This window comes from Pseudorasbora parva, chromosome 6 (assembly GCF_024679245.1).
Source record: "Pseudorasbora parva isolate DD20220531a chromosome 6, ASM2467924v1, whole genome shotgun sequence".
NCBI lineage: Eukaryota > Metazoa > Chordata > Actinopteri > Cypriniformes > Gobionidae > Pseudorasbora > Pseudorasbora parva.
In genome coordinates, this window is record NC_090177.1 from 16,693,980 (window position 1) to 16,710,183 (window position 16,204).

Sequence of the window (16,204 nt, forward strand, 5' to 3'; positions counted from 1 at the left end):
ATGTAAACATTTTTTTCACTCTATGCATATCTAATTTTTCTCCCTCCGAATATCATGAAGATCATGATGACAAAGCTAAAAATAGAGAATCTTGCTACAGGTTCTCATGAATGTTCCTCAGAGAGGCACTGAATGATTGATGCCGTGATTGCTTTGTATTTCCTCAGCCCTTCTTTTAAGATAAACCGAGAGCGAGTGGTAGCATGGATGAAAGGAATGGAAGAAAAGGTCACTCCCGGTGGTAGTGGCTGTCAGACAGCGGTGCGGCCCTGAGAAGTGACGTGGCATTACGAACTGAAAGAGCTTTAGAAAGGCTATGGAACAGGGGAAATGTCAGAGTAAAAAAGACGGGGGGAAATGTGAGGTCTCTAAAATACATGTTAGCATTTAAAAAAGGGACTAGGTGAGGTGCACCCACTTTAACCGTTACGCAATAAGCGATTGCGTAAAACAAGAGGAGCATAGTGATGCTGCAGTACTAGTGCACAGGAAGTCACTGTTTGCCACCAAGCTTGTATCAGACTTACACTAAGAAAAACATAATATAACAATCCCCTACCTAAACTAATTTGAAGTGAATCCACAACCATTCTCCATCTACGAAATCTCTTATTTTTAGATCATATCTGACAGCTTTCACTCTCACAAGTAATCAGCATTTTTACTCATCGTTGACAGATGTTATACAAAATCAAGGGTCTGCTGAAAAGCCACAGGGGACAAGGTCTAAAAATGCTTCTCTGGAGACTAACTGCGTGACTTCGGGAGTAAAACTTGATGCATTTAATCACACCATCACATAACCTGCAGTTACCCTTGACTGACACTCAGCATTCCCTACAGTATCCTTCATTTGGAAGAATTCTAGAATATAGTTCTTTAGAGAATTTAATTAATGGATTTGCACGTGAATGGTTGAGTTTCACTGTTGCACAGCTGTTATCCATTTTGCATAATCTCATTTGTGGTAAAATAATGGGTGAGCTCATCATTGATGCCAGCATGTTTTGGCTCCGAGACACATACCCACCCACACACACAAAGTATTCAATATTTTGTATCAATTTTTCAAGGTAATTGAATAAGTTAACTGTTGAATGAGTAAAAAAAAAAAATATTATTAAGTGTTACACAAAAGAAGAATCTCTTATAGCTGCAAGCATCATAGAACAACAACATATTATATATAGCATTTAAAGGGAGAGTTCACCCCAAAAGGAAATTGATGCTATTCTGCTTACCACCATGGCATCCAAGATGTACGTGTTTGTTTCTTCAGTACAGTCCCTGACAAAAGTCTTGTCGCTTGTGTACAAATTGACCTAAAGTGCCGCTGAAATATATTTCTAATCAAGATTTTTTTTACAAGAAATGGCTCATTTTAATCCCACCAGCTTGTGATAATGTTTCAGTGAAAAACTAAACTTTCAAAAAGTATTCTAATATTCACAGCTTGGTAAAGCCCATTGAGTCAATTTTTGCAAAGACATAAGTGTTGTCACCTTGTCATACGAGCTTCACATGTGACTAATAATGGATCAATTAGGTCTCAAGTGTGTATAAAAAGAACCCCAGTACACTAGACCTTCACATCAACTGCAACTAGACCTCTGCAAACATGCCTAAGATTCACCCAGAGACTAAAGTTTTGATTATCAAGAGGCTGAAGACCAGATCCACTGCTGATGTAGCAGACACCTTCAATGTGTCTCAGCGTCAAGTACAGAGGATAAAAAAAGATTTGAAGAGACTGCCTGACCTGGGCTTGTCAAAAACGTCTCCAGACCCCGCAAGACAACTGCTCGAGAGGACCATTTGTTGGCTCAAGAATCCAAGGCCAGCCCATTTTCCACTGCAGCAGAGCTCCACGAGACCTGGTCACTTGAAGTCCCTGTGTCAACCAGAAGTTTGTCGGATTATGTCTTAAAATGGCCTCCATGGTCGAATCAGTGCCCAGAAGCCAGCACTAAACAAAAGACAATTGAAAAACCGTGTGGCATTTGCCAAGGCCCACAGCCTGCTAAAAGGATGGACGCAGGAAAAGTGGCAGAAGGTGGATTTTTCAGATGAATCTTCTGTTGAATTACACCAGTCGCCACAAATATTGCAGGAGATCTACTGGTGCCTGAATGGATCCGAGATTCACCCAGAAAACAGTGAAGTTTGGCGGCGGAAAAATCATGGTCTGGGGTTACATCCAGTATGGGGGTGTGCGAGAGATCTGCAGGGTGGAAGGCAACATCAATAGTCTAAAATACCAAGAAATCTTAGCTACCTCTTATATTCCCAACCATAAAAGAGGCCAAATTCTGCAGCAGGACGGTGCTCCATTGCATACTTCCATCTCCACATTAAAGTTCCTCAAGGCGAAGAAGATCAAGATGCTCCAGGATTGGCCAGCCCAGTAACCAGACATGAACATCACTGAGCATATGTGGGGTAGGATGAAAGAGGACTCATGGAAGACGAAACAAAAGAATATAGATGAACTCTGGGAGGCATGCAAGACTGCTTTCTTAGCTATTCCTGATGACTTCAATAAATTGTATGAATCCTTGCCAGACCGCATGGATGCAGTCCTTCAAGCTCATGGAAGTCATACAAGATATTACATTTGGATCTCACAGCACCACAACTTAAAGGGGGGGTGAAACACTCAGTTTCAGTCAGTGTCATGTCAATCTTGAGTACCTATAGAGGAGCATTGCATCCTGCATATCTCCGAAAAGTCTTTATTTTTTTTATAATTATATAAGAAAGATGCGCTGTTCCGAGTCTTTCCGAAAAAAGCCGAGCGGGTGGGGGCGTGTCGTGTGAGCGGAGCTAAATAATGACGTGTGCACGCCGCTGCTATTGTGTTGAGTCGAGTGCGTCGTAAAGCTGTGTCATCCCTAACAGCGGGAAAAAAACTTTATTCAAAATAAAAATATGGCTTTTAATCAGATACAGCCATACATCTATGATCCGGAATCAGACCCAGAGGCTGCAGTTGAACAGGAGCAGCAGCAAAAACGACTAGAGCAGGACGTCTCTATGTGGTACAAGTTATACACTAACTATATAATATGCTTAGCGGCTTGTTATTTACATATTTATACTTGAATTATATCGTCGTATTTTTTGTCTTTGAAGGTGTACATGTGGGAAGTGCAGTTGTGCATGTGTGTTTGTGTGTTTACGCGTGGTTTGTGTAGACAGTAAACGGACTGGTTTTGCACGGCAGGTTAAGTTAGTGTTTACATAGAAAGACACGGAACAGTAGCGCATTTGAATGAAGAAGCGTGCTTATTTAGTTCAACATATTTCCCCCCTCTTTGTGTGAGCATAGGCAAAAGCACAGACATTTGAAGCAGTCTCACTCACCGCCTGCGGTTCTAACGTTGGGACTGCTCCATCCTTCAGCATTAGGCGATCGGGAAAATCCGGCGTCGAGCTGGGCCTTGTTTATGAAACAGTCGGCACCGAAATGCAGCGAACAGATATAAACATTCGCGCAACTCAGTTGCTGATCCGGAAAAGCAAATTACATCCACTGTTGCCTTAACGCGGGGTTTTTGGGGAATCTGTGCAGGACTGTCTTGGTCTGGCAACCAAAAACGCACTTTTTTGATGACATTGTAATTGTGCACATCACCTGTGCAGCAGCCTACGAGCCAGCGCTTTGATGGGCGTAGCCTGTTACTTTCGCTCTCTCCCTCTCTCTCTCTCACGCGCTTCCGGTAGAATTGTCCGTAAGGCCCATACAAGGAAATTCCGCCCCCATTAACGTCAAAGGGGACGCATGATAGCAAAAAACTTGCCGAAACTTATGACTAACCGGAAGTAGTATTTTTGACAAAGAAATACTCCCATCAAACGTCCACCTTAACTTTTGAAACTTTGTCCATGTTTAGTATGGGATTCCAAGTCTTTAACAGTGTAAAAAGATCAGTATGCATGAAACAGCATTTCACCCCCCCTTTAATTTGCTGACATATTTTTGTATTTGCAGTAAATTTGTTCAATTTCTGCATAGGCGACAAAACTTGTCTTGCCAAAATTTGACCTTTCTGTCTTGATTAAATGATAAATATTTTTTTCTGTGAAAATTATTTATTTCAGTTCATTAAACATCATTTGGGAGGGTTTTAGCTTTTCATATGAGCTATTTCTAACACCAATGAATTAATTAAAAGACAGGTTAATATCAGGTATTTCTAGAAAATAGATAAGCGACAAGACATTTGTCAGGGACTGTAGAACACAAATGGAAGATTTTTCATTGCAACAGTTACTGTGCTGTTTAATGCCTGTCAATGGGATATTATTCTAGGAGAATAAAAAAACACAGACATACGAATCCATATTAAACCCTGTGGCTGATCGTGCTGGTATTTTGACCTTCTTTGGCAGAAGTAATGGCATGGGGAAATACTAGATGAGATTTGTCTGATATGAGTCAAAAAAATAAATACTGTTTGATTTCTCATAGAAACCGATCGTTGTGTCATAAAGCCACACTGTGTAATTTTGTTATTTTATTCTTAGCTAAAAACACCTAGTTCTTTAAAAAATATATGTGCTCATTAATGTATATTTACTTCTGTCACGTAATAAAGTATTCTTGTAAATGTATAATATGCCATTGAAATTACATACGGGTGAGGGTTCGAATGCCGGTCGCCATGTTGTCCCTCCATCCTGAGAGTACATTAGCCAAAGAGGGACATACCCGTAAATTCAAGCTTTGCCTTTTGTGTTTTAACACTCAATGGCCCTGTGTCGAATGTGAAGAGGGGGATTGCCATGTTAATCTTGGACTAAATTGGCCACCGTAGGAGTTAAAACGAAATCGGAATTGAGAGGAACTGAAACTAATATTCACTGGATGGTCATATACCTTTACACCGCTAGATGGGGGAAAATATTACAGTGTAGCTTTAAGACATCAATGTATCATCACGAGCCACAGGGTTTAAAATGGATTCGCATATCTGTGTTTTTTAACTCTTATTTTTGGGTGAACTATCCCAAAGATCTTAAAATAGACTTTAATTGAATGATGCTTTAGTATGGCATTAGTCATACACACAGAGATGCCTTTTTAATTCCGTTAATGTCAAGACATTTTTGTTGTGATTGTTCTCTTTCCATGCACAAATGCAAATGCTCTAATACTATCTCTGTCTTCCCACAAGCCCCAGACTTTCGCTCTGCATTTGGGAGTAACAGCTGCAATACCTTTCCATCACAGTCAGGACAGAGCGACCCATCACTCCAGTGGTGTGTGAGGAACAGGAAGTGACAGAGTGTTTTTCCCTCCATCCCTTCCTTTTTGTTCAGTCCAACGAGTCTAAATGTGATTGACAGCAAAAGGCATTTTAAGCCCAGCCACTACTACAAAGCGCAAATGTTTGTACAGCACACCAAATATTGCATAACACGATTTTAATGAGAATTGACAGCTTGAGTTACTGGCTGCGTATTATTATAAATGTATTTTCTTATGAAAGGCTTGTTTTATGGGTGTTTATATCAAGGTCATCTGAGAAACAAGCTTTGCTTTGAAATAATTGTAGGTGTTGCATTTGAGTGCAAATCACACCTGCATTTTTTAATATAAATTTACCATTTCAAATCTTAAATTTAAACAAATTAAGGTTATTTATTTTTAATAAAAATAAAATAAAAACGAATGCTCTCTCCATTTATTGTACATCTATAGTATATGTAGGCCTAGGTAACATTAAAACAATATTACAGCAATTATGAAGTAATATTACCAACAGCCTTATGAAAGCCAATGGGCCGATACGCTTTGGTGTTTTAATGTTTTAGCCTTACCAATAAAGGCTTTTTTACTTTTGCATCCTATTGAGTGCCCGGACTTAGATTTGTTCCCATTTCTTTTTTTTAATATTACAGCAATATTGTAGTAAAAAACAAGATCTCAGAGGAGTCCTCTGTTTTTTACTACAATCGTCTCGACTCAATGATACAAGAGACACGCTGGTTTCTGTTACCTGGAAGAGCTGAATGCCATGATTGACCAATCAGAATCAAGTATTCCAGAAAGCTGTGCGATAAACGACAATAAAAACAATCATGTCAAACAGTAATACAATGCAACTTCTGAGTTGAGAAATTATTCAAATTCTTGTTGATGTCACTTTCGCTCTGCATGACTGTGCTTCCCATGGGTTTCTGTCATAAATGTCTTGCTGAACCTTTTCAAACATGCAGCACTGCTGAGTCCTGCTGAGCAGCCCTTTCACACGGTGCTTACGCAGATGGTGACCCAGACAGTGCTGAGACTTCGACCTAAACTTGGAGTCCTTCAGTTATCTGATTGCATGCAGATGAAGCTTTATTAAGTGTCCTTCCTTTACCGTCTGTGCCTTAAAATGAGAGAGCATTTAAAAATAAATATTGAATGTTTTAAAGGTTACTTTTCCCAAAAATGAAAACTGTCATCATTTACTCACCCTCATGTCATTCCAAACCCATAAGGCCTGCATTTATCTTTGGAACACAAATGAAGATATTTCTGATGAAATCAGAGAGCTCTCAGAGTCTGACCCCTCCATAGACAGCAATACAATTAACACTTTCAAGGCCCAGAAAGGTAGTAAAGACATCATTAAAATAGTCTATGTGAGTCCAGTGACAAGAATACTTTTTGTGTGCAAAAACAAACAAGAATAATGACTTGGCAAATAATGGCAAAATTCTGCGTCACCACACACGTGTCATGGTGTTCAAGTGCTGCACTCACGGTGCTGTAAACTGTAGGAGACTGACACAGACTAGACGAAATTGTTGAATAAAGTTGTTTTTTACTCACAAAAAGTAATTCTCGTCACTTAATATAATTAAGGTAGAACCGCTGTAGCCACATGGACAATTTTAATGTATTTAATACTACCTTACTGGGCCTTAAAGTGTTAATTACTGTCTGATGGAGTACTCTTGGATTTCATCAAAAGTATATTCAATAGCGTTATTTTAGGATTTTTCACAATTCTGCATTACAGAAGCAAACCTTAACTTGATTTGGGATCTCATCTTATCTGCAGTTAGGAAATCTTTAAATCGCTCAATTGAGTTCTGTAATCATTTTCCACTGTCGGGACTGTTACCAAGCAACTACAGCGCACAAACTGTTGCTTCTGAGGTAAACCTAAAATAAAAATAGGGAACACCAGCGTGCTTTTAATTTCAGCGCACAAGTTAAAGCCTGTTTTTTAAGTTGCCTTTTGCAAAAAAATAAAATAAAAGACAGACGTTAGTCAGAAAGACCGGTGCTCCGTGACGGCTCGTTGGCCTCTGTAATGTTGGTCGCAATTCGTCAACTTTGCTACTGCAAAATGATGTGTTGTGGGAGTATCTAATTCTTCTGGATTTTTTGGCGAGTTACAATGCTTCTGTAATATCCGTTTCCTATCCATAGTTAAGATAAGATTACCGGTATGCACTAGGAAATGTCCTTTTGCCTTTGTCTAAAATAAATGAGGTCCTCCTAACTTACCAAACAGATAAGATAGGATTCTAAAGTTAAGATGTTTCTGTAATACACCCCCAGGTTAGTAGAATAAGTTGATGTAGTTGCAAAGTTACTGATCTAGTCAGTGGAATGTCTGTCGGGGAGCAAAGGGTTCACACAGGGTCTTAAATTTGACTTGTTGAAACCTGCAGCATCCCTGTTAATGATTGGTAGTTTCAAAGTTTCAGAGACCATTCCTCCACATTGAATCTCTCCAGATCCTTTAGATTCACAGTTCCATGTTGGTGCTTCTCTTCAGTTCACCTAACTCATTTTATAAGGTTCAATTCAGGGCAATGGGACGGCCAAGGCAGAAACTTAATTTTGTGGTCAGCAACATATTTTAGTGTTGATTTTGGATCATTGTCCAGATGAAAGATTCCATGTCACTGAACAAGATGTCCAGGACCTCCACCAAAAAAGAAAAAACCCCACATTAAAAATCCAGTGGTATTTAACTGTGGACATGTGGTACTTTTGATCCCTGCGTGCATTAGGACAATAAAGATATCCTCAGCTATCTTTGATCATATTTACCAGGGGTGCCAATAATTGGTGGTGGTGCTGGTGGGGGTCGTCATGCTTCTATAAATTATAAATATGTAATAAGTTATTTTGAAATGCCGAAATTGCCTAATTAAGACAATCAGTCAAAATGAGTCACTGGGGCATGAGAAACATTGTCATTTATGACTTATTTACTATACTTCAACAGGTTTCATAGCTGCAACATTAGATACAACAGTAGCTACAACTGGGCTACTTTTTAAATATGCTGTATGCTCTGAAGTACACAGTGAGACAAAGGGTGTATACACAATTTTACACTGAACTATGAATTTCTACTAAATTATTTTTGGTCCAGTAAACAGCAACTAAACACTAATGCTAGGCGCTCTGATGTAACAGTAAAACGCCAACAGAACGGAAAAGCAAAGCATGGGCTAGAAGAATTGCTCTCTGGGGAAAATTAATTGAAGGACAGAATATATTTGCACTTCATGAATATTTTACAGCATTCCAGAAAAAGGGCAGTCATACAAATGATCTTTTGCTCCAAAAATGCATTTATGTCTAATTTTATTATTACGGTAATAATGCAAATAGTCTATTAAAGACCCCCATCAAAAACCAGACCAATGAGAAAAACACTTTCTACATTATTGCATTATTTTTCCTTTCAGCATAGCTGACAGGTTGGAGTGACCCATTTCTAGTCAGCTCCACACATTGTTGTCCCATTCTGCAGACCGTCGCTGATTCAGGGTGCAAGCTAATGATGAACGGATCATGTGAAAGCACATAACAGAGCAAATAGAAGTGTGTGAGAGACTACAGTGTGACGCTGGGTAATTTCAGCATCTGTTGCAGGAGAGAGAGAGCACTAGATGCAAATAAGGGTTTTTTATTGTTGGTCACGTCGTAGTGTGTCTTGTGTGTAATCTGCAAATTTGCTTCTGCATTCAGATCGGGTTTAGATATGGCGCAAGATTAAAGAATTGAGGAGCGGGGCAATATTCTATCCAATATTAATGAGCTAGGCGTAAAAATCAGAAGGGAAGCACAAGATTTTTTTTATTGGTAGTGTTACATTTCCCAAAAACCATTCATGGAAATATACTATAAAATTCATAATGTGAGAAATGTACTGATCAAAATTTGATGGATATCGATGCAGAAGATAAAGTACACCATACAAGAGTTTGGATCAGTAAATTCCCTTAAAAATAAATTAATTTTACTCCGCAAGGATGCATAAAATTGACAGTAAGCATTTATAATACATCAAAAGATTTCCAATTCAAGAATGATTTCCCTTTTTTTTTTTAAATGTAAAAACTATGCATCATGGTTTCCACAAAAATATTAAATAGCACTGTTTAACAATGATAAGATTGTTATCATCTAATGGTTTTCAAATATATTTTAATAAAACAGTTATTTTAAGTTGTAATATTTCACAATACTCTGGCTTTTATTGTATTTATCAAATAAATGTAGCATTGGTGAGCATAAGAGACTTTTTTCAAAAACTTAAGTCTTACTGACCCCAAACTAAAATAGAGTATCAAGTGATGAAAAAGAAAAAAAAGGACCACGTTTCATCATTCTTAAAACTTGTACCTTTTTCACAGTTAATTTAAAAGGTTATGCAGTGCAGTGAATGTGCACAAATATTCCAGGTGGTCTTCAAAAGTATTTTAAAAATAAAATATATGCATGTATAATTATACAAAAATAAAAACTGTGATGACTGGATGTCAACTTAAAGGGCACTGGTTGATTGTTGTATGATAGTTGAAAGCCAAGTAGCAGTCTTATCATTGCACTTCATTCACTCACACATGCCGAAAGTGCAAAAGTTTAAAAATGAAACCGAGATTGTAAACTACTCCTTGGAGCAACGGTGCATTTAAGGGAAGCACTACACAGCTGTGTTTAACAGGCACACGGAAACAAAGACGCCAGAGGGGGGGCGGACAATCAGTCCTGCCCACACAAAACGAAGGCGCGCACACACAGAGACTCTGTCATTTGTGCAAATGTCTGTTGTCAGAGCAGCTAGCAGGGGAGAGCTGGTGTGGCCAGCTGTCTGTGCGGGTTAAACGAGGCATGGGAGATGAGGAAGAGAGGGCAGACCTGTGGCCCTGCCATACTAACTCATGCTCCATTCATATTGACAGACACAGGGTTACACTAGCCCATCGCCTCAGTGACAGGAAAAAAGGACAGAACGTTCATCCACTAATTAAAGACGCTCAAAGCACACCGTGTGTGAAAACATGACATGAGTTTAAAAGAAATTGCAATAATGACTCATTACTGTAATACACAGAGGACCATTAAAACAAATTCAATGGCAACTAAAACCTGTCACTTTCTTTCCAAAATAATAGCCAATTTAGCTAATTAGCCGTCAAGAACAAGTTACAATTATTAACCTAGATTAAACACTACTGTTAATGTCTGATAACTGATTCATCTGATTTTATCGGCATTGAGCTCCCTTTTTCTTGTTTTTACTGCATGGTAAAAGAAACGCAATAGACAGATGTTTACACTTAAAGAAACCTTTAATGAATCATACAGTTCAAGATTAAAGGTTGCCACGCGCACAAAATGCAAAGTGTCCAAGCAAATAGTCCAGAAAGATTGATACTGAGGAATTCTCCTTTGAAAGATGAAATGTTACTTAAATGCTAGGTCTAATGAGTTGCGTCTCTACACGTGGACCATGGCTGGACGCAGATGTGCAATAACTTTTAGAAAATAGAAAAATGGAAATATATTTTTTTATTTCAAATAACTAACACTGCAAAATTAAAAGCTTTAAAAAGATAAGTAGACTTTAAACAATTTGGGCAAGAAATCACACGGGTCTTAAAGCATTTTAAAAAAGTATGATTTTACAGTCGTGTCCGTCCAGTGGTGACATCCTTAAAAAAAAGAGAGGGGGAGGTAATGAATGAAAACACACAGCATTAAGAAAACAAAAATGAACTGTTTAAAATCATCTAAGAGTGTTGCTGCCATCTACAGGTGCGTTTGGAACTCAGCTACACAGAAGAGACTCCAGAAGCCAAAATGAAGCCAGAAGCAGATGTGCCCCCAAATGGCACACTATATATTTGAACACACTAGGCACTATGTAACCATTTAGCGTAGAAATGTTTTGTCATTCAGAAAATATAAAATTCAGACATACACATAGGGAATGTAGTAAGTCACATGCCCTACCAGTGTCAGCTGCCATTCATAAATCCTCTCCAGTGGCCTCATGGAATAGTAAAGTGTCAAGCGCATGCACACTTCAGAATCTCGTTGGGAATAGTACTGGAGACTGCGTCTACCAAGTTTTCAAATGTTATGCACTCGTATATGCTACTGTTGATGTACGTTTTTCGCATACTAAATTTTAAAGGGTTAGTTCAACAAAAAATGAAAATTATTTTATTAATTACTCACCCTCATGTTGTTGGACACCTGTAAGACCTTCGTTCACCTTCGGAACACAAATGAAGATATTTCTGGTTTAAAGCTAATGGCTGAGAAAGGCTTCAGAAAGGCCTCCATTGGCATTCAGTCCATTTCCACTGACCCACTCACACGACCCATAAAGGCCTGTTGCGATAGTCGATAAATCAATTAATCGCACGATATAAAAATGAGCTCGATAATTTTTCCAGCCACGATAATTTCCATTTGCATGCTTTTTTGTTTCCCTCGTCTCTCTCGTTGACTGCGCGCGCCTCGTCCGTTTGGGGAGGTGTTTATACTCGACGCGCGGACCAGGTGCGGCTTGATGAGACGTCATTCTCGGCCAGCAGAGTCGTCTGGAACTCATGGCTCTTCGGTTGCAGAGCCACACGCAAAGTTACGAAATTTGACGTGCACAATGCCAAATGAATGGGGTCTTGAGCACTCCGCGTCAACGTCATTTTTGCTGCGCACACCTTTGCGCTTGAGATGTGTATAAACAAGGCTTAAAGCTACACTGACGTTTGATAAACGCAAGTTAATTCTTCAGTTCAATCTTTGTGTGCTAAAAAGGCACAAAGTTTCTTTAGAGATAGCAATACATATTCTCCTTTTTTGCCAAATAAATGAAAAACATGTCATCAACGTCCTCTCTTGCTGTATCAAAATATCACTTTCCTCAGAGATAGTCAGGTTCAGTTTGTGCATGATTAGGCTATGATATAACCATTTTTTTTAAATACTGTATCCTAAATTGTGGATAAATAATAGATCATATGCTGAAGTACATTTCTGGATTAAAAGATAACAAGAACCGTACAGAACGGAAAACCGTGACCCTAAAACTGTGATCCGAACCGAACCGTGGGTTTTGTGAACAGTGTCACCCCTAATACACACCTAAAACACAATCATCCGTTGCAGTTTTCATCCATTTTATTGTTTTTAGTACTTTTTTAAATGCATTTTTTAAACAGACTGAGAGTCCCTGCTTTTATAGTTTTTGGTTGTTTTGTTCATTTATTGTGGTTATTTAAAATGCTTTCCATTTTTAGTGTTATATAGTCTTTAGAAATTAAAGTTTATTGATCTTTGAAAAGGTGTAGCTGCATTATGCCATTATCATTATTTTAGATGAAAATAGTCTAAGAACGATAATATTATCATTTATCGCAATAATTTCTTGGCCAATTTATCGTCCAGCAAAATTTGTTATCGTGACAGGCCTACTAAACGCAAAGACCATCTCACTACAGTGGCTGTACAATAATTTGACAATGTGACGAAAAGTTATTGTGCGCACAAATCAAAATAACGACTACCCACCAAGTTATTGACGTGAACTTGACATACGTGCGAGAATACGATGCAGCGCCACCGTTCAAATGCATAACCTGGAAGAGGAGGAGTGCCGCTATCGCGCGAGTTCACGTCAGAGACCTACACGGAAGACAATAACTTGGCAGATAAAGTCATTTAGATTTTTTTTTGCGCACAAAAACTAATTCTCGTCGCATTGTAAATTTATTGTACAGCCACTGTAGTGAGATGGACTTTGTAACGACGTCTTTAGTGCCTTTTATGGGTCGTGTGAGTGGGTCAGTGGGAATGTACTGAATGCCAATGGAGGCCTTTCTGAAGCCTTTCTCAGCCATCAGCTTTCAACAAAAATATCTTCATTTGTGTTCCGAAGATGAACGAAGGGGTTACAGGTGTCCAACGACATGAGGGTGAGTAATTAATGAAATAATTTTCATTTTTGGGTGAACTAACCCTTTAAGGAAGCATTCGATTTTGGACAGTGTTGGTTTTTGGATAATTAAGTGCACGATCTGGGTACATAAAGTGTAAATTCCTCTCAGGAATTTTTTTGTGAACACCACCCACACTATAATACAAAAATATTGCATATGTATGCAAATTGGGATCCAGCTCTGGTTCAAATTTAGAATGTTTAAGTGCTTACAGAGTTTCCATGGCAGGGTCCTTGGCGCCCGTAGTCCATCGGACAAACTGATGGTGGTAGATGGCTCTGGCCTAACACAAATCAACAAAGCAAATATTATTCTTTAGCATTAAAAAAAACCTTCTAAACTGGCTTATGTAGAGACAACTGCAAACAAATCATTTCTCGGTTAAGTTCTCCAAAAACAATTTTCACAAAACCTTTTGAAAAGATTTTATGCAGTTCCATTAGTGAAGTAACGTTTAAAAATAATTTGTACTGTACACAGGATTACACAATTTTGACTGTGCATAAAGGTTACAAGAAAAAAAAAAATCAACAACAAACAACAACAAAGAAAAGTCAAGAGCATAAGGACTCACTTGTTTTGAGCAAGCTGATTGTTGGATTCACCCCAGACAAACATAGCAGCATTATCATCAGCCTCTACAATCACATGCCCAAAAAGGAGGAATCATCCAGAATGTAAATTTATGAAGTAGTGATTTATTCCATTTAAACCAAAATCAAAATACAGATTTCAGAAACCATACATGGTAAATAAGTATATATAACAACACAAATGCATTAAACAAGGTCAAATTTAACAGGTCACAGACCTGTTTCCCAGTCCTCATTAGGTGAAGGGTTTGTCCAAGTGTTAACAGGCACCTGGAACTTCTCCAGTACCTCTATATTCCCTGGACAAGAAAAAAATAATAATAATGGGTTAATAAAATGTACATGCATGCATTTTCAATGTCAAGATCATATATACAATTAGTTAACTGCTTCATTTAAAAACTTTTTTTTAACCAAAAACGTAACCTTTGAGTCACCATTTAATTTTAGTTAAGGCTTAAATATATAGTCTAAAAAACAAAAAAACATGGAGAATAATTTGTTATTCACGTTCGATATGAAATCACATTTAAAGTGTACTTTAAGACATTAGAACGAACCAATGACTTTGTGATTCAACTATTAAAGTAGTGAGCTATTCCATATTGTATAGAAGGCTAGATCTTATATTTCTCAAATCTGTATGAATAATTTTAGACGTATTGAGAAAAGTCTTAAGCACCCTGTGAAAACAGCATGATCTCAGAAGTAAACACCGTCTGTAATGATGCATGTAAATAATGCAGTCTTTATCATTAAACTCAAGATGTACTTAAACACCCTCTCATGAAAGGACACAAAGGGCAACAGCCCATATTTACACCACACCAACCTTCTTCAGCACTCTGTGACCTCTTGTCCTCACAGTTTGTTATATGATGAGACAACTCATGCTTGGGAATCAAGTGTCTGGCATTGAAGGGACAGGTCTTCAATTCACTGGCCAGTTTGGGGTGGTTCTGAAACAGATCAAATAGACAGAGTTAAAAATCCAAAACCAAGGCAGCATTTCACACAATTTAGACGCATGAAACAAATGAAGAATGTTTCCCCTGCCATTACACACCTTCCTGCACTTGAGAACATGAAAAGGGAAGCGAGAGGCCCTGATCTGGTGATTTTTGTCATATGGGCACTGCACAATCCGGTTGGGGTCACCGGCATCTTCAGTGTGATTGTCTTTATGAGGAAACAAGAGGCCATCAAACGCAACATAGAAACTGTAACGTACTTAATTGCTTATCAAAGCAGCATTTGAGCAGATCAGCCTTTTATACAAAACATCTATAATCTGACTTTTACAATCGAAGTATTAAAAATCACCGCTTTCTTCATTCCAGCTGAGCTGTTGATTTTCAGAGTTCACTCCGGAGGGACCGACGCTACTCCCGAATCTAATAGTGGCCATGCTTGCTTCTTCCTCTGGAGGCCTTGCGTGTTCCGTTAGCTCTGCTAAAGAAATTACCCTAAATGAAACACGGCAAATTTAAAATAAACCAGATAAAACAATAACACACGCTGATCAGAAAAAAAAAAAAAACGCATGTGCTGAGCAAGAAGGTCAAACAACAAAACGAGGCCAAAAGTCACGGAGTTTCGACCAAAAAGCATTAGCTTTTTTTCAAAAAGTCACAACTGGAAATACGGTACGTTCGCTGTGTTTTCAGAACACAATATTATCTACGCACTTACAACTTTCGTAGTCTTGCGGTATGGCGCGTGCTCACCTCCTCATCTGCTGCCTGGCCTGCAATCAATTGAGATTGTTAATCAATTGCTTTTGACTGTGAATGTCACGAGATGCACTACTAAGTTACCAAAAAAGCCTTAATTTGTTTCGACATCATAATTAATATGTACTATTAGACAGGACACAAACTAAACAGCTAACTAAACTGCTTCATATAAAATAAAATTAAATAAAATTAAATTAAATTTAAATTTAAATTAGACAGCTACAAAGAGGTTAAAACACCTCACTGTGTTTTTTAAAAGCCTTAAACAGACCGTTCTGGGGTTTCAGGCAAATAAATCAATCAATAAATAAATAAACTTGAGATGATCACCCAAAAAATGGGTTATCGTTGGGCTTTGGGGTCTATGGTTATACTTATAAGTGATAGCATTTATAAGTGTGTTTGTAATTTTTTTGCTTATCAGTTTTGAAATAAAGTCTCCTATCACACAAATACTCCGGTTTCCAGTTGAAGAATAAATATATATTCTTCAACTGGAAAATATATTTTCTTCAAATATGCGGTTATTGCAGCAGCCAATCACAGTGCCGCGCCCGCATTCCATTTTGGGTACTGAATATGCGGTTATTGCAGCAGCCAATCACAGTGCCGCACCCGCAT

At 38.3% G+C, this 16,204-nt stretch overlaps 1 protein-coding gene across 5 annotated transcripts; it reads right to left on the reverse strand.

Annotated features, from left to right (window-relative positions):
• Positions 1-10,801: 10,801 nt before the first annotated feature.
• On the reverse strand, positions 10,802-15,692 carry zgc:56699 (uncharacterized protein LOC405758 homolog). Of its 5 annotated transcripts, none has more exons than XM_067447204.1 (8): positions 15,540-15,692; positions 15,171-15,299; positions 14,914-15,026; positions 14,680-14,806; positions 14,066-14,146; positions 13,829-13,892; positions 13,467-13,537; positions 10,802-10,959 (listed from the first exon to the last, which is right to left on the reverse strand). In XM_067447204.1, coding segments are annotated over exons 2-8 (543 nt in total). In that variant the 5' UTR covers positions 15,256-15,299; positions 15,540-15,692; the 3' UTR covers positions 10,802-10,957. The 5 variants fall into 5 exon arrangements, with proteins under 5 accessions (XP_067303305.1, XP_067303308.1, XP_067303307.1 ...); XM_067447207.1 differs by having other exon boundaries at positions 15,575-15,690; XM_067447206.1 differs by having other exon boundaries at positions 15,171-15,296; positions 15,540-15,677.
• Positions 15,693-16,204: the final 512 nt, after the last annotated feature.